The 26,761-nt window shown below is 44.2% G+C and overlaps 1 protein-coding gene across 8 annotated transcripts in view; it reads right to left on the reverse strand.

The window, feature by feature from the left end:
• The window catches only part of LOC117160127 (uncharacterized), a 194,229-nt gene that overhangs the window by 134,432 nt on the left and 33,036 nt on the right, over positions 1–26,761 (reverse strand). For 6 of the 8 annotated variants that reach the window (XR_013061524.1, XM_076627398.1, XM_076627370.1 and 3 more), the window contains exon 1: positions 4,915–5,149. The exons of 1 other annotated variant lie outside the window; for it this stretch is intronic. Coding sequence is in view for 6 of the 7 variants with exons in the window: in XM_076627398.1 (XP_076483513.1) it covers positions 4,915–4,946 (32 nt within the window). In the remaining variant the exon portion in view is untranslated. Of the gene's footprint in view, positions 1–4,914; positions 5,150–26,761 lie in introns of those variants that run through there. One more of the 8 variants, XM_076627406.1, reaches the window with a different exon arrangement.

Genomic DNA, 26,761 nt, shown 5'->3' on the forward strand with positions numbered 1-26,761 from the left:
GCGTGCTTTTTTAAAACAAACTGAAAAACCAAATAAAAAAAACCGAATAAATCGGCGATTTGCTCGAGTCGATTCCTACGTCGGTGACGTAATTCGCATAAACAGGAAAATGGGAAAAGTGGTAACCTGTATATTCGAAAGGATGCAATTACTAAAGTCGACCTCGAATGCACGCCTACTTACGTCGGATGCAACGTCGCAGAAACTGGATCCCTGGCAAATAAATTACGCAAGCTTAACCTGCGGATCCTTGAAGGAGGAGCAACTCAAAGGGCCTGTATTTCAATTAGAGGCAAAATGCACGTATAAAGTTTAGCCGAGCGAAACATCGCTACGCCACCTAACGTTTCTCACATTTTTTCGTTCGCGGAAACGTAATTAAGAGATTCCTTCCTAATTGAAACGTACGACGCGGAATTTTAAGTCGCAACATTGTGTTCTCGACGACAAATTTCTCAATTCGATTCAGCTTCGACGCTAATTTTCGAACATAATTTTAGTACAATTTCACAGAGCCATCGATCAAAGCGTCAACGTTTCGACGAAATTTCGATGAAACTGGTAAACTGGAAGTCGTTGCTACCTGTGAGTAAACCTACTCTTCTACTCTTTGACACGAGCTTCGAAACGCTCTACTCCAGTACTATCAGCGGGGTGGTAAAGTAGCGTCTGCGACGCACAAAACCAACCGAATCGAAACGGTTCTAATTCGTACGAGATCTCTATCTATCGTATACTTTATCGTATTTTATCTGCGATTCGATCGCAATTTTCTCTCTCAAAGTCAACCGCGAAAGAGAGTACGTAAGCATCGTAGGTTACGGACGAAAGATCGGCGTCGTACGCGAGATCGTATTTAACAGGGAAAAAGAGAACACGAAAAACCAAGAAGGACAACGGATGCGCAGCGCTTGACCGAGTAACAAAGCTCAGGAAATAGCCATTTTCCACGTACGACGGGTCGAATTAATTACCGCGGATTTTACCGATAACCGTTTTACCGTACCGAGGCCCGTAGCAACGCTAACTACGCGAACGAGGGGTAAACTCGCAGGATGCTGGTGCGCGCGCCGCGAGAGATCCGCGCCGAAAGCCAACCTTCCGGTCGCACGATCTCGCCTAACGAGGACCCAAGACTAATCCGTAATCCGACTTTGTTCGGAAAATATCGTTACGGTGTCGTGTCACGATGAAATTCATATAGACGATAAGTTCGATTTTCATCGCCTCCGATACAAATCGATACAAACCGTTCGATAACGAGAAACGTAAAGATACAGAGAACTTATAGGAATGTACGTGCTAAGAAAAAATAATTGCCTGGAAAAATTTTTTCCAAAACCAGGACTAAAGTCCGTGCTTTTCGATAGAAATCACGCCGACCGTGGACTATAGTTGTATTTGAAAACCGAAGTAAAACGCGTTGGAAATTGTGTCGAAGAGACGGCGAGTGCACACCTGCGTACCACGTGTTTTCTGTCTCTCGAATAAAGAGTCGCGCCACGTTGCGACACGGCAAAGCAAATTTCAATGGTAACTTGCGCGAATAAAAACTAAAAATATATCGTACGAGAAAATAGGGAAAATTTGGAAAAAAACGATATCGAACCTCTTCTTTCTTTTCTTTTTTTTTTCGCTTTCCGTACCGTACCATCTCTCGACGAACGTAGAAAAACAAAGAAAACGAGCATAGGATAAAAACAATGGGAAGACAAAGAGTGGAACGATGTTAAGTCGGGATTTAACGAGCATTGGCAAGCCAGCTCGACGGATTAAAAATCGCAATTCCCCGTTGCGAACCATTTGTCACGTTTCTTCGGTATATGCAACGCGTATTATTTCTACGCAGCCCTGTCTCCATTCAATTTTTCAGACTACATAAGCACAGAGTTGCATAACGTATGGACCTACGCAGACTGTAGACGTTCGCAGAAACGCTAAACGATAGGCAAGTAAATTTAGCTTGTTGTTAAGATCGACGGAAGACCGTTTTTCTCTTTGTCGCGGTAATTGGCCGTCACGTCGTCAATCGTTTCCCAGCAACGGCCGTAATAAAAAAAAATGCGACTACGCTTTGCGAGTTTGCTGACATCGGTCGATCGTAACGAGCAAGCTTTAGGAAGATTCGACGATTTCGAGAAATTAAGATGGAAACTCACGCGTTATAAACCTCGACGCAGCGTTACACCCTCTTACTCTAATTTTGGCGTTATTATTTTAAGATTCGAACGTTCGCGACAAAACGACGGCGTCTCAGGAGGTGCCCCTCGCGAAGAGCTCGTGGCAGTTGCTAAAAATTCAACGAAACGCCGTAGCCAAGTTTAGACAAGAAACGTTCTATACTTGACCTTAACGGCGTCGGTCCAATGCCAGAAACTTTGCGGTGGTCTTAACGTTCCTCTTCTGTCCCAAGCTCGGGCAACAACGTCCGACCACGACCCCGCCACGGAACATCGCTCAACGACAAATCGGCAGAACTTTAGAAAAATGAATTCGCAGGATGATCGGAATCCGCAAAGGGATACGAAACTCGTCGCACGTTGCATCCTATGGGATTCCGGATTTACCGCGACGTTACGACCGCGTTTCATCGCCAGACGTGCCCCGTTGAAGGGGAAGGAATTCGAACAAAAGGTATCTTCCAGCATTTTTGAGGAAAAAGCAAAAAGAAAAATTCTCGCAGTGCAGGAATTTGATTTAAACGCACGGCTCTGCAGTAGCACGATACGTACGAGTAGTCCCGATTTCCACGAAACGCTAATATTTCGAGAAGCGCGTTATCCCAGCCGAAAGGCGAGGACGGAGAGAGTCTGGCAGCTAGCATTAAAGCAATATTCTCTCGGTTAAAATAATGACGTTTCATCGGGGGACGCGACGTGTTCGCAGAAACTAATCCAGCATCGATATCGTTCGGTAATCCGTCGACGATCGCATTCGAGCATCGCGATTTCCCTGCGTCCGCCATAATCCTCAAGACCCGATCGGAATACCTGGAACCACGGTTGGAATGCGGTCTATCGCAGCGGAAACGGCTGCGCCAACGGCAATTTCACGTCGGAAACTTTACAATGCTCGGAACTCGGCCCGTTCGCCTGCAACGATATTTTTCGAAAACCCCCGCCGCCGAATCGCTCGAACGCTTTCCAAGTCAAACAAACGCGAAACGCACACGCTCTCTGTCACGCGTTGCACCGGATCGCGTCCGCGCCATGTACCTGGATAAAGCTCGCCCGAAGGAATCCCATATTCCCGCATAGTTCGACCAAATTCGAGAAGCATTCCTATTCCGCTGTGTGTTTCCTACTTTCGATGATCGATTTCCAACTCGGATACGACCAAAACGAGAGTTTCGTCGAGATCCGGTTCTCTCGGTCGATGCTAGATACGACTAATTGATCGCCGAATGAACCGCGTGTTGTTAGCGCGTTAACCGCCGTTGACGTAATACTGTTTTTTATCGCGTATTCGCTCACGATCGAAAAACTGTCCCCTTTTCTTACTTTACGCTTCTAATTTGCAAATATTTCGGACAAACGCGCGTTCGATTGTCCGCCTTCGATATAATTCAAGGATCGTTCTTTCGTAAATTTCCTTTCGTTATCGCCAACATGTACTTCTTGGTAGTGGCGCTTTCGCGCTGCTCCGAGCGTCGAGCTACGTACGTTTCGAGAAATGGATTTTCGCGATACTTCGTAAACCGATCGACCTGAAACTTTACGTACGTGTGTCCCTTCACGGGTCGTATATATACGAGAATTTCAGCCGTGGCCTACGATAAAAATGTTTGCAACTTGTTTATTTATATCCTGTCGTTCGTAAATGTTTATGTCTCCTAAGAGGCGACAGATAAAGCAACTTTTTGTTCTTTTAATCGGCTATGCTCGAGTTATAAAAAGGTGACGACAGAGAACAAACAGAGAAGAACAAAGCCGTTCTGCGAATCAAACGGATCGTAGAGTAACGTTTAGATAAATCCGAGAAAACGATAAATACCGAGTATCGAAGCGACGCGAAGGAGAAAAATGTTGGAATAAAGTGCCGATACGTGTCTATCGGAGGACTAACCTCTTCATTTTCGCAATAAGCATCAACTCGTATCAGAAACTAGACTCGAGAGCGTAATCTAGTTTCCGAAACAACGCGCAGGAAAACTTTTCCTTCGAAATATAGCACGGCACGATCGAAACGAGTTTCAAACGAGAACTTTAAATTCGACGTTGGGCGCGATAACGCACCTAAAGTCGAGGAAAAAAATCGGATATCGAAGTTACAACTGCCGAACACTTTCATTCGACGAAACCAGAGAAAAACTGTTTTTGTAATTGCCATCGTAATTTCTAATTATTGCGCGCATTCGTTCGCAAATTGATCGTAAGCTGCAAGAAGAAACGAATTGATTATACGTACGCAGACGTATTATTGGATGAGATCAAAAGTAAATAGCACGATCGAAGGCATTATCTTTCGACATCGTTTTCTCTATCGCGAACGATACTCGGACTTTATCGAGCACAGTCGCTCGAAACTTTTGTAAATCGAATCGTAGGCTGCGCGATACGAAACGGAAATAAGCGCGAATGCACGGTCCGTGTTTTTCGGGCTATGCGGAAACGGAGCGCGATAAGGACAAGACATTTTATAACTCGTGCACGCGGTAATGCGCCGTTAAGCAAATCCAGAGATAATTAGCACCTGGCGAGAACCGATTCGCTCGCGTTTCATTCTCGATATAATCGCGTGCTCCAGAATCGAGTAATCCGAATACCAGGAAAATCGAGAGTTGCTCGTTTCCATGACGAAATCGTCGAACGGTTGGATATTCTCGTTACGTCGTATCACGCTGTTGCCGCGGAGTGGCGCGCTCGGAGCCCGTTAAACGCGATTGCGAATCCAAAGAAATGCGCTCGAGCGTACCTGTCTGCGTTGTTGTTCTTAAAGCTGACCATCCCGCTCGTCGAGGCAGCCTCCCTCGTAACCACGTACCTTTTTCACTGTGTTTACGCACTGGCACACCGCGCAACGACCACCGGACGCGGCCACGACGAGCACAACGATCCACGCGTACAAAGAAACATCGCGTCACGTGCAACGAGCGAGCGTACAACGAGGAAAAACGTGCTGCGTAGACCGCGTTTCCGGACCGACTGAAGAGGAGCCACGCTTCGCGGCCGATCAACCCCCACCACGTCGCTCCGTTCAAGCCCCCCTCCGCCGGTTTCTAATTACAGCGTTCCGGCAACGGCAGGCCAGCTGACGTTCTTTTGTTGTCATTCTTCGTTCGTCTCCTATGACAACCTATCATCGCGATCCGATATTACCGAAACACAGGTTGTCCACGGTCACGTTTGCTTACTCGCATCTCGACCACCCTCTATGCCAACCGAGAACATTTTCCCCTTGCCGAACCAACGTTCGACAACGAGCGACGACTTTTTCGAGCAACGGCAACAACAGCGGAACGTCGCACCATGTTGGTTCGACGGAGGCATGGCTAAGGTTTCCAAGCTGAAAGAAGATGCACTTTCCAGCTACTGATTGATAATCCGTTAAATATCCCGGTTAATAAACCGGGTCGATAAACGGCGATATTGTTCGTAAAAAAAAAAAGTCGACATCGTTGGTAAAGAATTGACTGATAATCTTAGGATCGTTGAAATTATCTAAAGCGTTTATCGATAACGTAGAACAGGATCGAGCTTGTTACGACGAATGACATATTCGACGAAATTTCGACTTAACGAATGAAGGTGAAGAACAAACCATCGGGATTTTTGCTTTCAACAGCTTCGATCTATCGAGCGTCGCGTCCTATCGTTCGGCGTCGTTTTAACATCGCTGCAATACGCGATTAGGTGTCTGCTTCGCGATGCAAGTAACATCGAGCGAGCGAAAACGAGAAGTCGATGAAACTTCGTATCGTACGTTGTTAGCGATCCACCTGGTATTTTTCGTTTCGAGATATTCGGTTTGGCCTTTGCGTTCGACCAGACTAAAATTCGTTGATCGCCTATTCGTGTTTTCTACGTAAAGCACGCAGCTAACCGAGGCTATTCGAAAAAGAACGCCAGATTCGAACAACTCGTTTTCCTTGGTCACACGAAAGACTAAACTTCCAGACACACCGTGTATACAGCAGAAACGACGTGTGCGCATGGGCCGTAACCCGTAACGCGGCTCGACTTTTCGAAAGTAACGTTAATTTTCGTTCGAACTGTTCTCGCAGCACCGAAGAAGCCAGCGATGCTGAGATCCTGGCACCTGCCGGTTGTTGCGATTCCGCCACGCTCAACCCCTGACCTTCGATCGTCTGCGATAAATTTCGCAAGGACCGCCGATCGTCGAATCAACGTCAGGACTACCAAATTATTATCTAGCGAAAATTAACGTTTCTTTTCTTCGGAATTTCATCGAAATCGTCCCCTGAGAGGTATAACGGGATTGCGACTCGAGCGTTTCTAATTCCGTGGAATTTTGCTGCTTTCGCAAGATAAACGGAATATCGTGTTGACACTAGCGACGAAAATTATAATTCAGCCGAAGAATATCTTGTCTAATTTAAAGAATTACGTGCTGGAGAGTTCGCGCGAGGAATTATTATCGGTAAACTACGACTCGTGGAAAGATTTACACTCGACGGATGATGAAAATTTAACGGGAAGAACGTTGACGGCGCTAGATATTCGCGGCTACGTATCGTGCGAAAAGGGAAGCTGTCGTTGAGAATTATTTCCGAGAAACGAGTCGTGACGTATTTGGACAGGTAGCTCGTTCGATCGTTAATTCGTAACTGATCTTCCAAATTTGCCATCGTCTGTAAAAAATCCGAAGATATCGTCTTTGAGGGACGGTCGATTACACGCACCCCTTTCGTTTATCCGTCGTAAATGTACGCTATGCTATCTTACGCGTATCATAAAGCGTCGTGAATGGCTCCTTGTCGGGAGATCATAGTAAGAGCCACTTGGACGTTCGATCGCATTTTCTATTTCATAAGAGATATCGCTCCGCTTTGCAGAGAACGGATTTTTCAACGACTCTGATGCGTAAATTTGCCCGTCGTTTCTTCGAAAAACCGAAGGCAAGCATCGTGCGACAACGGAAAAGAAGCTGAAGAGCAGTCTCGAAGGATGATTCATAGTTTTAACGACGGGACGTCTACCTGCGTCTGGTGCGCTAATAATAGATTTTCAGTGGCCCAAGGATAGGAGTCCGTAGACAGCAATTCTATATGCAGCCGAACGTGGCTCGTTTTACGAATAAAAGGCTGCGCACCGATGTCGAGCACCGTCGTTATGGCGAAACGATCTCGATTCCCAGCCAAGACTCTAGCCAAAGTTCGATATCTCTGTCCTCGAGGATGGAAGATTTCGCTCGATAAAAGGGAAATTTCGTTCCTTTGCCGAATCTCGGGCGAATTACGAAAATTACGATCTTCGCGACTCGTTTCGATCCTTTAAAACGTTATTCGTACAGATTTCTTTGTAAATTATATATTTTTCTCTTCCCTTGCTCTCTTATCCTCGGCAGCGGAAGAAAGAACGTAGACATTGCCTCAAAGAAGACACCACTTTCGAGAAATACCATGGGTCGTCATCGATGACCTATTCAGGATGGAATGCGCTACATAATTTGTTTTTCATGCATGTACGTACATCGTGTATGCACGGTTCTACGTTTTGCAAAAGCCGGACGTAAATTTTGCGAGATAAATCGTGGAACGCGTAGCGTCTGGTCCAATTTTACAGCCAGGTCGGACGGATATAGTATTTTAACGGAAATTTACATTATAATTTCGAAGCTACCGAGTTGCCCGACAACTTTCGTCGTTAAACACCGTTACGCCGTGCCGCTTTCAATGACAAAATTCTCTTCTAACTCGATTACGAACGAGCAAACGGAATCGAAAATAATTCGTAACGTAATATAAGACTCGCCTCGAACAACTTTGACAAATCGTTACGTTTACGATCGACCCGTTAACTTCCTTAACTGACTCCACTAACTCAAAAACGAATAAACCGTACCTACATTGTACAGAAAATCAATCACGTCGTGCGCGCGTAGGTACCCTGAATCGCGATCGATTCCACCCGAACCTCGATCTGGAATCGAAACTCGAGCCGAGCGGTTAAACGATCTTCCTCGATATCGAGAATTCGTTTGGGGAGGTTCGTGTGGAAAAGCGGCGAAAGATGCGAAACAGACGACGTTAATTTCGACGAGAAGTTCGTTAGTGGAGACTGTCGTTGTAGGCGGCGGAACAAAGGTCCCGACACAGCGTGACATATCGAACTTTCCCGTCACGTCGATTCCTCGCAGCAGGCATTTCTTTTCGTCCGGTAGCCGGCAACTTCACGGACGAGAAAAGATCGGTCGGTGTTCTTTCCCTGAAAAAATTCCAGGAGAAGCTGACGCGTCGTTTCCGAGTTCTCTGAATAGCGTTTACTATTTTCCAGTCGGCAGCTCCGACCTATCTTTTACGACATTTTTTCGAAATATTTCGCGAAATATATCTTAATCGAACAACATCGGAATAAAACGTTAACGTTATGCGTTCAAACTGAACGTTTTAACTTTCTTTCCATTATTTAAGGAGAGAAAGAAGAAAACGAGGACGCAAAGAATCCATCGCTTTAACCGTGGAATAATCCATATCTCCGTGCATCTGGAATACTGGGTAATTAAAGGGTAATTCCCATATTCCTCTTCGTGCATAGTACGCATGCCCTACTTTATGGCAACTAATTCTCCGTAGTTTTTCTCATTAGCTGTTACTACTTCGCATCGCACGACCGCGATTAAATCGTAGGAAAAATCCGTATCGTAAATCCTGTTTATCGATTCGTCTTCGCTTATCGATCGGGGTAAAACAATACAACGGAATAATAAAATAACGGAAGCCGATGGTCCAAAGGCAAAGCGTAACTACGTAATTGCTTTCCTTGTAAAATAGAAATTCATCGACCAAAGTCACTTCGACTCTTTGATGGATGTTGATTCGCTTAACCTAAATGGGATTCACGAGGATAAACCTCTTATGCGCGTTGCAAGTACGTATGCGCACGTTTGGTTCTCATAGGAACCGGTTGTATTTGCCATTACTAATACAAATTTCTCCTCTGTAACGTAGTTAACCTACGCAAACTGTAATACTGTGTGAAGTAAAATGTGGCAAGTTGTTTGGATTATAGCGTAGTTCATTCGGTTAGTACCGATTCGAATCCTCTCTACCTAGTAATTTTAAATTGTACTGCACATTACATAGGAAATACCTACTTCACCTAGCATATGTAAACAAAAGTCGATAAAATTTGAATCTCTGTTAATCGCTGCTAATCGGCTTTCGATTCTGGTCTTTTCTTCGTTAGGATCTGATATACAACGGTACGATACGCGACAAAATTCACGCTGTTCGTCCCCTTGACCGAGCAACGGATCGTCGTTTTCTAAATTCTAGAGTCTTCCAATACATCACCGGATACAAAAGTAAGCGATATTTATCGTTGGCTAACCAAGTGGCTGGAAAAATAAAAAAAGAATGTATCGGCCGATAAAAGGACGTATAAAGGGCAAAGAGACTCGGCAGTAAAAATACTGCTAAATACTAGGCGCACGACGAACGCGTTTAACGAGGTCCCTCGCGTTGAATACACCTGACGACGCGCATTCGAGGCCACAGGTGAGCACCTCGGGTAAAAGGGTCCTTTTCTTTCGATGGCATTGTTGCGCCGTGCCGGCACAATCGGTCGCAATCCATATTCACCGAGGGCAAGTGAATGGGCGCAGGTATGCAAGCGCCCGTTATTTTATTTCAGAGAAAAGTGCCTGTCAGGTTGGTCAAAGCGCCGGGGAACAAAGTTCTTTTACGCGCCGAGAACCAGCGGCGGTGGTTGCTTCGGGCAGAAGTAGAACGCAACTTTGGATTGAGCTTTCCTTGTAAAATTACGAATGCGAGCGTGCGCGCGCAACGATACGTACATCCGGCACTACGTAACTAAACTATATTGCGCAACATATCGTGTACAATTGGTGTAACTTCGGAACGAATAGAATCGAATGTTTTTCAAAGCGATACGCGTTACACCGGTTTGACCGGTTAAAGCACGAGTGGCGCGAATTTTATTGGAAAATAAGGATTCGACCTGGCAAGAATAAAATATCATCGAAACTACTATCTCGTCTTCGTGAAATATCTGCAACTCGAAAATATATTAGAACCGTGATCTTCCTCTGATCCGAGTTCGTTCGTTCGCGCACACAGGTGTAACTGCGTTTAAAAACACAGATATTGTACATCGATGGCAGGAACTTTGTTACTTTGAAACTAATATACAATGCTAATCAACTGTATCCGTTTCTATCGGCTAGATCGAAACATCTAAATAAGTTGAGTCAAGGGAGTTAAGTATCTAAGTTGGTCGCGTTTGTTCGATTATTTATTACGATTTTCGTCGAATTCCTTAATAGCGTCGTATCGTGAAAAGAGCGAATTAATCCGATTATTTGTCTCTTCGTACGATCCTTCTTACGATTCAGGTATCTGTATCAACGATAGGAGAATTCCGCGTCTTCTGCGAAAGAAGCGCGTTATTTCACCTTGACTTGTTACGTGCAATTGCCAAGATCTTAAGAAAGTAGGGACTTTGGGACGTATAAATATATAGCTTATCGAATAATCGACTTGAAATTAGCGATACTGTTTCGCTAAATTTGTGCAAGATATTTGATAAAAGAAACGTTCGCGTCTACGCATAAATATACGCATACGCGTAATAAAAGGCGACTTGTGGCCACGAGCTGGCGCACGTGCTTCTCGTTGCTTTCGGTCCGATAAACTTCACCAGGATTTCATAGTTGCGGGCAAAGTTGTCACGTCGTTAAATGGAAAAATACCGGAGAACGCGTAAGAACGGTGGTACGGTGTACGCGTCTTTAAATCTACTCGTTCGAAATCTAGCAGGGACGCTTGACGATACGAACCCTCGAGTAAAGATAAGCGATTCTTCCGAAGCGGTTCGATGATCTTCCCATAGAACAAAATATCAAATTCGATTCGTGAGTAAACGGACGAGAAAGTTTCTAGAAGCGGTTTTTGTATGGTAGCTGTGCACCTATAGTGAACGTAGTTAGAAGGATTTCTCGAAGAATACAGCGTTATTCAGGTATTGTATTGGCACGAAACTCTTAACTCGCACACTCCGTTTTCGATGATTTCGACGTCTTCGAGCTGAGTTATAAATTTCATTTACGGTCGCATATTCCATTAACCGTTTGAACTAGTTTCTATTAGTACCATCTTCTATTAGTATCTGTACCATCGATCCCTCGCACGATACGCATATAGAAATTGTTTCTATCCAACTACGTTTTACCAATTAAGCAAACAGAAAGCGTGAGAAGGTATCACAATGACTAATCGTTTGCAATCTCGATCAAGATTTAATCTTGATTTCACACGAAACTGCTTAAATGTAATTTGTCCAGTTTTCGCGAAACATTTGCGCTACATCGAAAAATCCGTTTGTTCGCGCACAAATAATAATGACGATAATACTAACGTTGTTAAAGAAGGTGATAAGAACGCGGTATAACGAACGATTTGAAATCAATACGATCTACCGCTAACGATAAGCGCTCCGCTCGACAGCTATTTCGCGACTGATCGTTAACCGTTAACCGTACGCTGTCCACACCGTGCCATGCCGAACTATAGAAGTCCGCGAAATTCGATCGTAACAGTTGCTACTTTATTTTTTCGCCTGTCGGACAAATTCCTTTCCCCTTTGCGATTTCTTTCTCTCGCAAGCTTTTCCGCTCGATCGACGTTTCAAACATTTACCAAATGCGGAAACGCTCGAATCTTTTTATCGAACTTTGCAAATGAAATACTTGACCGAAATAATCTAATTGGAAGTTCTCGATAACTCGGAAAGTCAGCGTCTTTTCGCTCTTCGAACTAGACAACGAAGAGAAGAGCGTGGAACCGTCCACTTAAATAGCACAGGCATCTGGCCTGTATTCTTCTGGAACTTTTGCTGGAAACTTCGGACTGGTTTCTCTCTTCGAGTCTCGGATGTCTCCGTAAACAATAGCTCTGGAAGCTCTCTTTGTACGTATTTGCCGAGCGTCCTCCGGCGCTGCATGGCCATTCTCACGCTGTTTCGGACATCACGTGGCGCGAAAACTTTCCGTCTTACCGTTTGCCAACGTTTCTCATGGAGATCCAAAGCGCATAGTACGGCAGCACATGCGCGCCACGTGGACCGCTCGTTCCGGGTTTCCGTTCTCTAGAAAACTGGAATTCGAACTCGCTCGCAGAACTTTTGTCACGTCCAGAAACTTTTCATCGGTGTAGAGCATCGAGTGCATGCTTGGAAAAAAGGGTTCGACCGTCTCGGGGTCTTGTAGCGAGAAAGTAACCGTTAAGGGGTATGAATGGCGGCTGTTTGCAGCTGCATCTTCCACGAATTTCCTCTTTTGCGCTTCCAATTTGTTTTTCAGTCGTATTCTTTGATACAGAGATGCCCCTTTGTTCCGTTGTTCTTAACTTATTTGCAAACGTGCGGTATTTCGGCAACGAATTTCGTTCCCCTTCTATAGAATTTAACGTTGTATTTGAAGATCGACTCACGAATTTCTTTTTTTTTCTTTTTTTTTTTATTTAATTCTTTTCATTCACAATTTGTCCAATTTGGACATTTGGTAGAATTTTAACTCGCGGACGAATGAGAAAGACTTGTACGTAATAGTCACATCGAACAAATAACATTATCCAACTACTCTGACGCTTACAAATGATTTTGTTCGCGGCCTTCACCTATCGCAATTTTAACTTTACGTTAAATAAGTGAATTCGCTTTTTTCCCGTGTAAGGGATCGAACGTGAATCACCTTTAACATTTTCCCTATGACCGTGTACCTTCCACAAAAAACAAACTACCACTGGTAAAATAATACGTTCATACGTAATACGTAATATAAATAATGACAAAAAAACAAGGACGGTTATTTTACTTGACGTATTTTCGCTTTCCAGGGTATTAATACAACGATAGGACAAAAAAATTGATCTTTTATTAGATGCCACGCGGAAAATAGTCGTTATAATAATAAGCGACACCCATTTCATTGCAGAATAGCTTATATATCGAACATTCGATATTATATGTTAATAATAAAAGTAACGACATACGTATACACGCCGAGGAGAAATTAGTCTTCACTTTGTAGGATTACCGTTGACAAAGTGATACTTTTCATCTGTTTTAAGGTTTTAAGAACCGTTTACGAGACAACGATTAAAAGTAAATTGGCCGTTACCAACAAACGACACGACGCACCGGCAGAAACGAAAGTGACTGTTGCAACGAACTCGAAAATTTCTGCGGTGCTACGCAATCTGGTGGCAGAGAAAAATTCAGCGAAAATCGCAAATAGAATTTTTCTACCGTAACGAAAATCTTTGAGCGTTGTCTTAGTGCTTTAATTAACACAGAATACGAAACCGCCAACGACTTTCGGAATATCAAAGGTATCCGAATATCGAGAATTTAATTAAAAATTAACCGCGATGAAAGATAAAAGCTAAGCAAACGAGTACGAATTGCCAGTACAACGAAATAATAAACTTGGACGGATTTCGAGTTTCGACAAGTATATAGGTACTGGACTGGGAAAAACTCGGGTAGGAAAGCTTGGAAACCGAACCCGACCCGATAATACCTGGAAATTCGTCGACGTAAAGAGGGCCATTGAGTTCCTCGATGGCCAACCAACTTCTTTCTTCCAACGAGATATACGTGTGTACATAACAAATACGTACTGTGAGCCGTGGCTCTTTGAGCGACAGGGTTTGACATTTACCGGCTGAACGGTTCGTTGTTCATTACGCTGAAAACGCTACGCCGATTATTTCAGCGTCTTCTCGCGCAAAATGTCACGTCCTTCTCTTTCCACTAGGTTTCTGTCGATCAAGCTGCACGCTAACCGATTCAGACGTAATCGGAATGTAATTCAATCGTAACGTGGCATAGGCATCTTTTTACGGTAAAAGTCCAAACATACTCGGTCAGATAAACCTGGGCTTGACCCTGGACAGGAGACTAACTTGGAAAAAACATCTCAGATAAAACGAAGCAACTAAAGGACAAACTAAAAAAATTCTATTGGCTCAAGGGCCGACGCTTCAAACTAAACATACAGAATAAAATTACCCTCTACAAGACCGTAATAAAACCTGTCTGGACCCACGGAATCCAACTATGGGGAACAGCAAGTAACTGCAACATCGAAATACTCCAACGCTTCCAATCGAAAACGCTAAGATCCTTAATAGATGCATCTTGGTATGTTACCAACGAAACAATACATCGCCACCTCAAGATACCCACAGTCAAAGAGCAAATAGCAAAATATAGCGACAGATATAGCAAAAGAGTCAACAAACACCGAAACCCCCTAATCACTGGACTACTCGATACGTCGGACCAGATCCGCAGGCTGAAGAGACACTATCCGCTAGACCTAAACGATAGATTCAATTAGTTATTTAAATTAAGTAATATTTACTTATTTATAATACTTACAAATTATACTTATCTATAATAAGTATTAACTTATTATAAATAATTAGCCACGTTACTGCGCCACGCCAGAAAAATTACTGAAAATTCTCAACGCGAGAATTGTTGTAAATTTTAACAAACATAAAAAAAAAAAGGTCCAAACAGTTGGAACGACAGGGGATCGTTAGAGGCAGGTAGTCGATTTTGAAAAACGTAGGGACATTTTGCGAGCCACTGTTCGAAGACGTAGACGTGAAAAACGCGATGGAACGTCGAAAGGTTTGTACAATTGCCGTTGCAAGATAACTCTGGCTAGATCTTCGATATCCTTTCGGAACTCTCAACGTTCGACCGGCTTGAAACTTTCAAAGGTGATTCGTTTTATTTCCAGCCGTCCTGAAACTCGAACCAACCGAGGAAAAAATACACGTATTAAAAACACGGTGGCGAAAAACGAAAATCTTTGTGTTAAAAAGCCAACGGTGCGTTTCTTTATCGCGTTTGTTCTCCCGATGTCGAGGAAAAACCGGAGAGCCGTAAAGCGTGAAAATGCGGGACCGCGTGGTGCAGCTCATGCAAGATGCACGAAGGGAAATTTAGAGAGTAAGGGCGGTCGGAAAGCTCGGCGCTGCCCGCGCACCTGTTTTCAGCCGTCTCTCGTTAATAAAGTCGAGTCAGTCCTCTTTCCCCTTGTTTTAAGCCTCTTAGCTACCTGTAGGATAGCGGGCTTAACGATTCCACCGAGTCGAATTTCCTGCGGGTGCGACGATATACTTTTACCCCGTGCAGCTAACCGGAGGAAGGTAAATGCGGCAACCGGGGGCTGCGAAATCCTTCAAGCCGAGGTTAGTCGACATTTTTCAGCCGTCTTGCATCGGTCGAACGATCGAAGGGGTTGCCGTTCGATGTTTGCTTCGGCGTATGCGGTGCCAAGTATAACCGACGAGCGTAAACTGCACGATCGCAACGTCTTGCCCAGTTACGTTTTATCATGGTAGGTCGTAGATTAAATATTTTTTACGCGAAACGTCCAAGGTAAGGTTAATTACTCGGAGCGTGTAATTCATCCTCGAGAATTATTCAGACACGATCTCCTGACTTCGTTTCGTTTCGTTTCGTTTCGGTGAAAGTTTTCAAACTCGTGATTAATAGCGACGAAACGGATCCGTTACGCGAAAAAGAGACCGATCGTGGCAAAAGAAGCAAAAGAGGCAAAAGAAGCAATCGTGGCGCAACTATAAAGGTAGTACAGTTACACAGAACTCAATCCCGAGGAAAGTCGCGGCGCACCCCCGGCCACTCGTGAAGTCTCATTTTTCGTTTGTCGAGCTTGCCAGAGGGAGGAAATTGCGATAAGAGAAATTTCCCGGCGAACTTTTTTCTGACCAACAACCTGCGGATTCCTGCGCTCCTGTTTCTGAGTCTAGAAAGTCTTCTACTTGCTTCTACTTCCGTCTATACACAGATACCTACTTATTCGCTAAAGCCTCTACGAGAATCAACGAAGATGTTCGCCGGACTGTAGGTTTAACAATTAACCACTTATTTACCAACTTGTATCGTACGGATTTTTATCGCGTTTAAGAGCTTATTGACTTTCCTGATTTCACCGAATAAATCGCAAGTTATTCCGTTGACAGGATTAACGAGAATTAAGTTGCCACTGGAGTTAAATTCGAGGGAATGTTGTTTTCGATAGTAGATGGATGTCTGTGAAAACGACAGACTGTCGAATTCGCATCCAAAGTAGGAGGAAACAAAATAGAAAAACGCATCGTTGCGGAACACGTCTCACCGCTTTGAGTTTGATTTTATGGCGCATCGTAGCAAAAACGACTCGTAATGAAATCGTATTTCATAGTTGCAAATATCTTTTATGACGTATCGTACCATTCGCAAGATTTATCGGAGATCGCGAAGAAAAAAGCGTAAAGCGATAAACGCGAGTCTATAAACTCATTTGATAGTAGTTTGAAAAAATCGCGCGGCCACAACTTTGTAGAAATTTATGGGCAGCAACTTTTCCCGATTATATTACAAAACTTTTTCAAATTGAAATAACGATACGGAATACGGAAGAATCGGCTCGACCACGATACCGATAGAAGCTACAAATTTTGTACCTTCGAAAAGCTCTCGAGTTATCGTTAATAGATTTTCCTTTTATTTTCTCGATTCAAGTACCACCGTATCGTAATCTTAAGACGTGAAACGGTCGTAGACTATAAAAATTTGCTATTAACGAAAATGTTCCAATTATCGTCGGTATTTCTTTCCACACGGTATCCGCTCCAAGTTTTCAAATTTAACGACAAGTCGAACAAATTTTTGCAAATTTCAAACCTTTTCGAAACCTTTTCTCCACCAATTTAAAGACCGCTGAAACTTAAGACCGTGGTACCGTTGTGTGCTCAAATTAATCGAAGAGCGACATTTTTCAAAGTTCCAGCGAAAGTTCAAGGAACTTAGTTAGCTGCAAAGCAGGAGAAACGCAATGGCGTTCCCCTAAAATCTAGGAAAAAGGTAAAAAGAGGATGTAAATGATGAAGAAGCAGAAGAAGAAGAAGAAGAAGAAGAAGAAAGAGGAAAGGAAAGAAGTCACAAAAGGGGGAGGAAGTGGCGTCTTTACGCGGTATCGATCCTCGCGAGGATCCTCGAAAAGTTTCGAAACGGGGACTGCCATTCGGAATTTCACCGAACGAGATCCGCACGCCTAACTTTTCCCTCGCGAGCGCGTCACCAACGAAAAAGGCAAGATTTATTTCTTAGACTCGTGCCCGGAATACCAGGTGAAAAATTGAGCCAGATAAGACGCGCGGCCAAACTTATACCGAATATCGCTTAGTGCCCGAAACGATCCGTGCTCGTGTTCTATGCGCGATAAAGTATTCGTAAATGCCGTACACCTCTTTGTTGCGCAGATTTATCCGGAATAGGAAACATTCGAGGCTATTTAAGAACTCGTTGGAAGAAAAATTTTAACACGGTAGCGCCTGCTTGTTGGAAATTACTATTGAAAAAATAGTTGGAAAGTTTTCAAGAAAGAATATAATACCTACTGCGAGAGTGGTCAAAGAAAATTCCTAAATCACTGGAGTTGCCCAAGCTACTTCGGCAATGCTATCCCGATGATCAAACGGTAATCACGATCGTTAAAAGCTACAAATATAACAAACGATCGTCGTTTGTACATTGAAAAATAAATCGGTTGAGAGGAATTCTTAAGAGGGAAGTCTAAAGATATTTAAATAGAACTCGATTTCGATTAGACGTCGATAGAACTCGACGATCTTCGCTTTTAGAAAGGAGATAAACGTAGCTGGAAAACAGACTGACAAGGTTCGGGCGCGAGATCTTTCTCTCGTTTGGCGTTTTTCCGTTTCGATAGATACGTTGCACGCCGATCTAACCTCGCGTTTCGATAATTCCCAACAGGAAAGACATCGCCCCGAATTCAGATTCTCGAGGAAATAGCGACGAATCATTTTCACGTGGTTTGGGAACCCTCCTTAAATTTGCTCGCACGACGAACGTTTCGTCGATCGAACAAGTTCGATTTTCTCGAGAACAACGATCTCCAAACGACGAGGAACGAATAGTCGAAAGTTTGGCGACGCGTTCCTTCGCGATCGAAGCGGCAGCAACTCCTTGTTGAGAATCTTACATCGCCGGAGAACGTCGTCATTGTGGCGGAAAGTTCTCAGAGATATTGGTTTCTTGGAAGGATTTATTCGTTGGTCGAAATGAAAGCGACAAATTTTCCAGCCAGTTCGATGCTCGATTCTCGCTTTTGTCATTTTTTCTCGCTGAAACTGACGACCTCTTGTGGGAGAAAGGCCCACGACCAGCTGGCCTTGACGTTTCGTTAATTGAATCGTGAAATAACGCGTTACGCTCGTGCCGTCTCGACCAGTGGAAACAATCGTCCGGCCAGTGCTCTTCCACGTGATCTTTAGGTTCCAGTCTTTATCGGACCTCCCCTTTCTGATCAGATCGTCCACGTACAACGTCGAAGTTTTTTAAAGCCGGAGCAAGTTCCGGCAAGATCGACGCTGAACGTTACGTTTCTTCTTTCTTCTTGCGAATGCGTCGCAAGTGTTTTGGGAAAAATTCGAGAAAAATTTGGGACAAACGCTGGCTCGCTAGTTGTATGAGATATTCGTGATAATACGAAATTAATAGCTTTGTGCTTTCTTCGTTCCTTTCTTCGTGCATCGTTGATAAAGGAACTGAAAGACAGATTGAAACGATCAGAGGGCAGAATGCCTGGAACTTTCAAATTCTTAGGAGTACGTTATCTCGAAGAATCTTCGAAGAAATTAGAATCTCGGAAGAAAGACTTGCCCCGATATAGTCGCAATTAGTCTTGCTAATGGTTTTCCGGAAGATTTAAAAGGTGTACAACGAAACGGTCGTCGAGCGGTCAAGTCAGTTCGAAACAGGCAGTCGGAGGGAACGAGTTCATTAACGCGTCGAAGATCCAGGAATTCCCGTAAAATCGAGAACCGTTTCGGGACTTTATCTTCGAGAATATACTTATCCCGAACGGCGTGTCCGTAACGAGCAAAGACGAGAGGCGATTCGCCAGCGTCGATCGATCGTGCTGCTCGTAAATCGCAAACAGCGTTCTGCGATAAATAGCCCGCGGTAATTCCAAAGGAGGAAAGAACGACATCTGTGGAAGCCGAGTGAAAGCGAAAAACTGGGTTTAACGTCCGCAAATTGAACATCACCGTTGCGTCAATGCGAAATATCGGTGCCAAAAGCGATTCACACAAGTATTACAGCATGGACAATGAAAAACCTAATTTATCGTTCGAGATTTTCAAAACGAATCAAGAGCCGTGGCGCAGAAACACGCAGAAAATAAAATCGACCCGCGTATGGCTTTCGACTGTGTCGTACGTACATAGGAAATTGTCGATCGGTTTATTCGGCAACTTTTTCATGCTGTTCGCTGCGAAGAAGCGATCGAACGTCGTAAAACAAAGAGATGCAGCGAGATCCGATCATCGTGTCTAATCCGTTGCGAACGCATCGTTCCACAGCTAGCCATTTGCACTAACATTCGTAAACGACAAAATTGCACGTCCTTCGGAGGATGACTCGGTCGCTAAATGTTCACCGGGTAACTCAGCCAGCACGATTTTGTCTTATTGGCGTCTAACGAGGTTGCGCTCGTTGTCGAAGGGTAGGGAGGCACAAGCTCGCGTAATTTGTGCCGGAGGAAGTTGCCGGGGCCCCGGTAATGCGAGTTCAACAGGATCCTAAGTTAATTTCGACCGTTCTACGGAGAAGGGTCAAAGATGCGGTTTACGGCGGGAAGCTACGATTTGTTTGGCGGCGTGCCAGGGGAAACGATGTTATCGCATTGGAAGAAGATAAAAGGGTAGCGAGGACGAGGTAGGAAGGTTGACGGTCAAAAGGGACAGGTCGGAAAAACGAACCAGCTCCGCTTGCGATCGGTATAAGCTCGATGGTTTTTCAGCATCTACCATACTGTTTCGTTTTGTCCGACGAACGGAGCTCGAACAATTTCTAAATATCTTTTTCTTCGACAAAGAGCATGTAAGATCGCTCGTTGGCAAAGACGTTACACGAATAATTACTCGAACGAATAACGAGTTGTTACGAGCCACGCAATTCAGAGTTTATTTAAAGGTAATCTCGGCACAGCCGAGAAACGAAAATCGAAAGGGGGTCGCCTTGCGAGATCGATTTAACGCAACGGAAAGCGAAACTTCATTGCGCCAACGAATAGCGCTCTACCGCCAAATTTCACGATATCGACAATTTTTTCGACTACGTATCTTCGATCGATCGATACGATGCCTCGACCGACATCGACTTACTTCGAGGACGACAGAGACGACCGCGAAAGCCACGATGCCTCTTTTGCCGCTAGCGTTTTGTTTGCGAGTTATTACATCGCATAGGAAACCGATAACGACGTTCTCGCTGAAAAATTCAGATATCGGCCGGCAAATCCGGCAAATCGAAGCACAAGTTCCGGGAGCATCGACGGCAAACGGAACCGAGAGAATGTCGTTCGTTTATAAATTTAGGCTGCCGCTCGCGAGCACCCGGAAACGTTAGAGCTTGTCGCGTCGTTAGGTCCTCGTCGAGCTAAAGGTGGGACGATTCCGAAATTGCTGCAGCGAGTTCGCGCGAGTCTCGGGACGAAGAAGCAGGCTATACGGAACAAGGGGAAAAGGGGAGAACGTTGTCTCGCAAAATGAAATTTTAATGACGATCTTGTCTACAGAGGCGACTGTACAGTGGCTGCAAGAACGTTTTACGGAACTACGTGCTAAAGCTCGACCGATCGATAATTTATCCACAAACGTTTACGTTCGTTCGTTTCACCTATACATATCCTTCACCGAGTACTCAATTTTTCATGCTTAATTTATTACCGATATGTAAATATTTTAATCCGGCAGAAAATACTGCAACGTATTTTCTCGCGTCGTGGATACCGGCAGAAACGTTCGCAGCGAGAAAGTCGATCGAAGCTTGCTGTAAAATTCGCAGCGGAGAACGGCAACTTTAACCTCCGGTGGCATCTCGAGGGGGGCATCGGCTTAGAAACTCGACGAACGTTTTCCAAATTTTCGACAGCGATCGCGCGTTGTCAGGCAATCGATTAAAGTTTCCGATGGTGATCGTAAGCGACGCGACGAAACTCGCGAAATCTCGGTCTGCTCGCGAACTCTTCACGCGCAAAGCTGGCGTTCTCGACCGTGCTATAAAAATGGCAAACTTTGCGCTCCGTATCGGATACGATTGTCCGAAATTTAGCAAAATTATTTAAGACGAATCGCAAGTTGTCGACGCAAACTTTGTTCGTCGTTCAAATTTATTTCGCACGAAACATTGTCTAACGATAGGAGATATCTTTAAAGAGCGATATGTCGCGAGACAAAAATACTCGTTATATCTCGCAGCAATTTTCACGTGACGTTCACTCGACAACACCTTAACCGGCATACGAGGGTGAAATCGATAGTTCTATTAAATTGGCATCGAATCGATACAAGAACCAGAGATACTTGGCTACACGGCTGTGAACGCCACGCAAACGAGAAAGCCGACTCCTGACCGTTGCGAAGCGTAACGAGAAGTTTACCGTAAACAATTCGTCAATCGCATCGTCGAATAAAAATTCTATCGTCGCCACACGCGTTTCCACGCACATTGTTGTAAAATTCCTTTCTTAACTCAACCGCGCATACTTGAACGATTACGGCGCAGCGTAGCGACAACCGAGTGGGCTTAATTGGCGCGACGAACGCACGAAAAGCATAGCCAGAGACAAGAATGAAACGCAGGTTCTACGCGTTTCAGCGACAAACGCACAACTCCTACGTGGTTAACTCGTGACAAGAGACGATCTCGATGCGATTTATATTTGGCTGATTCTCGCTCGACGGATCGACAATTTGTCCGTCGTTAGAAATAAAGTTCGCGAGAAGCCAAATAGATCGAGCGCTTCCTACTTCTTCTGTTTCAGGCTGCACGGTGGACCTAATTACCGACCAATGCTCGTCGTGACACTACCGGAAATTAATAAATATCCGGCCGGAAATTCGGCGCGGAACATCTGTTTCACGAATCTCGGTTACGCCAGAGATTCCGTTGATATCGACGAACACGGGAGACGTTAGCGAGTTTTACTCGCTTCTCGATGCAATAGCGAAGCGAAGTTGACGTAATTTTATGGTTTTCAGCAAGGTCTGTCGTCATTTCCTTTGATATCGTCCAAGCGCGTTTCGAGAAACAGAGGGTTCGTTAAACGCAATTTAAATGTAAAAACTTTCGATGTTGGTTCGATCAAGTTCGAGTATAATTTACGCGTGATAATTAATTAACGTAACGACGATACGACGCAATATTTTTCAATAACAATCGCAAATTAAGATACATCCAGGTTAGAACGATCAACGCAGTCATCCATCACCCATACGGCAGTACGTATTATGCGATTATCATAAATTCCCTAATTACGAACCTAACCTGCGATTAACGACACGCTTTGAATCACGATTAATCGTTATTGCGATAGCTTCGTTCGTCGATAATTTGAAAACATAATTCAACTATTCTGTACAGGGAAACAAGATTAACGTTTAAAGTCGTTGGAAACACCCTTCGAAGAGGTTAATGCCGGCAGTAACAAGTAATCGATGGGCTTTAATCGATCTACCTATCAAAATTATCGCCTCGCAATTATTTCGCGATTGAAAATAGTCCCTTCGCCGGAAACTTTTCTTATTCGAGCTGCGTAAAATTATCAACGGCGAATCGTGCCAGCTACATCCTTATTTATCGAGTTAAAACGTATTTATAATTTATAACAAGATTGCACTGTATTTCGAATTCCGTTACGTTACGTCGACAAAGTTTAAAATATCCACGCCTGAATAACTACGCGAGAAAAAGTCATTTCTCGATAAAAACTTATTTCTAATAATCTTCGCCTTCTAGAAGTGGAAAACTTGCGATAAATCGCAAGATACCATGTTTTAACGATCTATACTTCTACGGCTCAGAAACTCTATAAACTTGTAAAATAAGCCGCGAAACATTGGGATAAAAGAAGACGATGGTTCGCTGGATGCGTTCGGCACGAACCTAATATTCATAGGAATTCTGTCCCTATCCACAACTCCAGCGTCTTCGTCACTCGGCGAACTTCCACGGTTTCCTCCTTGTATCGTAGAAAATAGTAGACCGCAATTTGCTTCTCTTTCTATTACGCCTGTCGCTGCTTGTAGGGCGTTCACGAGGGTCAACGTATTTCATGTCAATTACAGTTCAGTTATTTTTATCTAGACAAACGATATATCGAGCTGAATAGCAGGTTGGACGCAGCTCTTTCTCTTTCGCTTGGCTCTTTATACGCCGTTTAAATCACTCGTATCGTATGAAAAACCTTCTTACGCGAAACCCACCGTCCGCTTCGCTTTGAGCATTTTCGTTACGACAGAATTAAGCACGTACGTAAGTATTACGATCGCTACGTCGCTTTTACGCGAAAAGGAAACAAATTAAAAGCAGATACGTGGAAACTTCAAACTGTACGTAAAGCGGTAACGGTAGAAACGGAACAGTTGCGATCAAACCCACGTTAATCGATTAATCGGGAAAGCGTATTGGCAAACTTCCAATGCCTCGATACGAGAGCGATCTCGTGCTCTCTATGCTGCTCGTTCTCTGCATGCTCCCCGATGATTTCGCTTCCGTTCGCCAGAGATCTGGCTTCTGTTTAACGAGCCAGCGGTCTCGTTCCGAGGGACAGATGGGGTTCGTTCGCAGAGCTAAATATTCGAGAGGCAACGCATCGGCGTAAGAGAGGCACGCGAAAGCACCGGGAGCAAGGGAAACACCGGAAGCGCTCGGTCAAGGTAAGACGTTGCCTCTCTGCGTGCCCGTGCACATTGCACGTTCGTACCGAACCGCGCTTTTATCCGTTCCCGCTTCGACCTTTTCCTTCTCCAATTCTCCGATGAATCGCGTTTCGCTACGTTTTACCATACCCTCGCTTTCGTTTCGATTCACGACGAGTTCGAATCGGCACACGCGCGGTAAACTTCACGAGTCGTTCGAGTCACGAGAAACCTCGATCGAATCGATCTGCCTTCGTTTCTCCCGTTACTCGTTTACTTGTCATCGATACGAGATCTTTTCGAAGAAAATTTCGCCGATAACGTCGAAGAAACGAAATTTCGTTCGACAGTCGTTGCATCTATGCACCGGGTAATAATCACGATATTTATCGGTCTGACAGGACAGTTGAGTCGTTGTCAGGCTTGGACGATCGCCTACATACCGTTAGAGTCGCGGTAATTTCATGCTAAACGCCTAACTTACGGTTACCGTCGACTGTAAGCAACGAAATATCACGCGGGGAGGAATTTATTTCACGATACCTCGTATCGATTCGTTGTTTCGACGCGATATTTACATTTTATTCGCGTATCGAAGAGTCCGTATAATATTTCTACGGTACGTTGCCGAGTTTTCTACCTATTTGGAAGTAGATACAGTAATCGTTGGAGACTCGTAGAATTTCAGGAGTCAACGACAAAGCTTTAGAACGTAATCGCGTCTCTTGTTTCATGGAATAAACCTTCGGAGACGTGGATCGAAGCGAAAAGACCTTAAGCGAGTTATCTCGTTCGGTGGAGAGTACCCATTGTCCGATGCGCAACCTTAATCGATTCTAAATTGCCGTACAAGTTCTACTTAGTTACATGGGAGAGTACGTGCGTGGGATATTCGTTTTTCTGCGTTGCCGGATCTCACGGCATTACGTAAATTACCGCACGGTTCCGTTTAACTTGACCATGTTGGCGACACGCGGCGTTTAAATCTTTTCTCAGAGAAAACGCAATTTGTAACTTGCTTTACCAGCTTGTATTTTCTTACGTTTCAACCTGTAATACGACGTCGCAACTATTTACTCGAGACACGCGTAATTAGCTTCTCAGCTTGTAACATCGAATTACGCACTTGGTACAAATCGTGTCTACGCGAACGGATAATAGAATCTTTGCGGTTATAAGAATACTCGCAAGACGGAATAAGAGGATAAAGAGACAAAGAGGCAATTATCCTATAAATTTAATTAATTCGACAAAACCACATCCTAGGATATATGCGACAATGGTTATTCGATACAGCGAATCAAAGATAGGAAAAGCAAACACACTCGATGATCCGTATCACTTTTCGACCGCTATTGCAAAATTGCTCCACCCATCGTGCGGTCGTTGTTTCCTTAGTTCTTCAGTTTCATTCGCGAAACACACGACCGTCCATGCTTCTGCGTCGCTTTAAAAGGTCTCTGAAGCGACAAACCAAGTATCGAATCGAGTCGTTGCATCGGCGATCTTCCGACTACCCTCCTCCGGCAACTCCATTCCAGATCCATTCACGAGTCGATGAGCACGATATTCAATTTGTGCTTTCGCTTCCGATTCCTATGAATCTCGATGATTTCCTCTGGATGATGCGTTTTTCGTTTGTGATGAACGATGTAAATCGTGCTTCGCGGGTCGGGGGCTGCTACGACGGTTGCACGTTCGGCGGTCCAAAAGCAGAGGATCAGCAGCGCGATCACGCTCAACCAAAACGCGTCACGACGCCTGTTATACCGCATGTTACGACGATATATAGTACGCCACGCGTTACATCGTCGGGCTTTTATAAGTTGCCGCTTTATCGAAATTCGACGAATCGCGTTGTAAATTCGTCGAGTCGTAAATTCGTTAAGTATCCGTCGAATGATAACTTTTAGCGAAACAACGGTTGCCGCTAGTCGAGTAGAGAAATATAATATACGATAATACGGCGTTCAGATTGAATTATACGAAAACGAGAAAGAAGTAGTAGATACAGAAAATATAGACAATGCGATCCAGTGATCGCAATAAGAGATCGGTACCAACTACGCGGATGCGATCAATTATCATTGTCGTTTGATTTCCGGAAGCGGCAGGTTCGTCCGTAGCCAATATCACGCTGGCAATTACATTTCCTTTTGCAGTCGCGTCTTCGCTTCCGGTTCCTTCGTTCCTCGTTCGTTCCACGTTCGTTGATCGATTAAATTGGATAAGAAAACTAGATGTTCTAGGTTGCTTGGATCGATTCCTCGTACGCATATTTTACAAGTCATACGTGCCATATTTTTCATATTTCTTTTGTTTTTTGTTTTTTTTCCTTTGTTCGTTACGACGCAAAACTTACGCTACAAAGTTATTCGCATTTCACCAAAGAAAGGAGTAAAATACCGACGCAACGTACCATGTCGATCGCTACACGCTCGATACACGAGTGACGTATAGATCGATAAGATGGAAGGTTAGTCGTGGTCGCAGTGAGGTGCTCTAGTAAAGACTCGGAAAGTTCTTAGCGTTGATTTAATATCGCCTAGACGTCGCTACTCTCGTTATTTTACGAGAATAAACTATACTGCGAAAATTCTTGTTGTTAGTTTCGCCCATGAAACGGTGTACCAGACTAATTACAATTATCCACTTTCCTCCGTTCTGACGTAACGAAATATCGATACCGAGCACGAGGATGAAATTGAAATACGTTCGAACGAGTTACGGGTATTACGATAAAGCAAGGTGAGGCGTATCTCGATGAACTTGGACCGCAGACTGATGTAACGTGGCAGCAACGTTAGC

This window comes from Bombus vancouverensis, chromosome 2, assembly GCF_051014615.1.
Source record: "Bombus vancouverensis nearcticus chromosome 2, iyBomVanc1_principal, whole genome shotgun sequence".
NCBI classification, from domain to species: domain Eukaryota; kingdom Metazoa; phylum Arthropoda; class Insecta; order Hymenoptera; family Apidae; genus Bombus; species Bombus vancouverensis.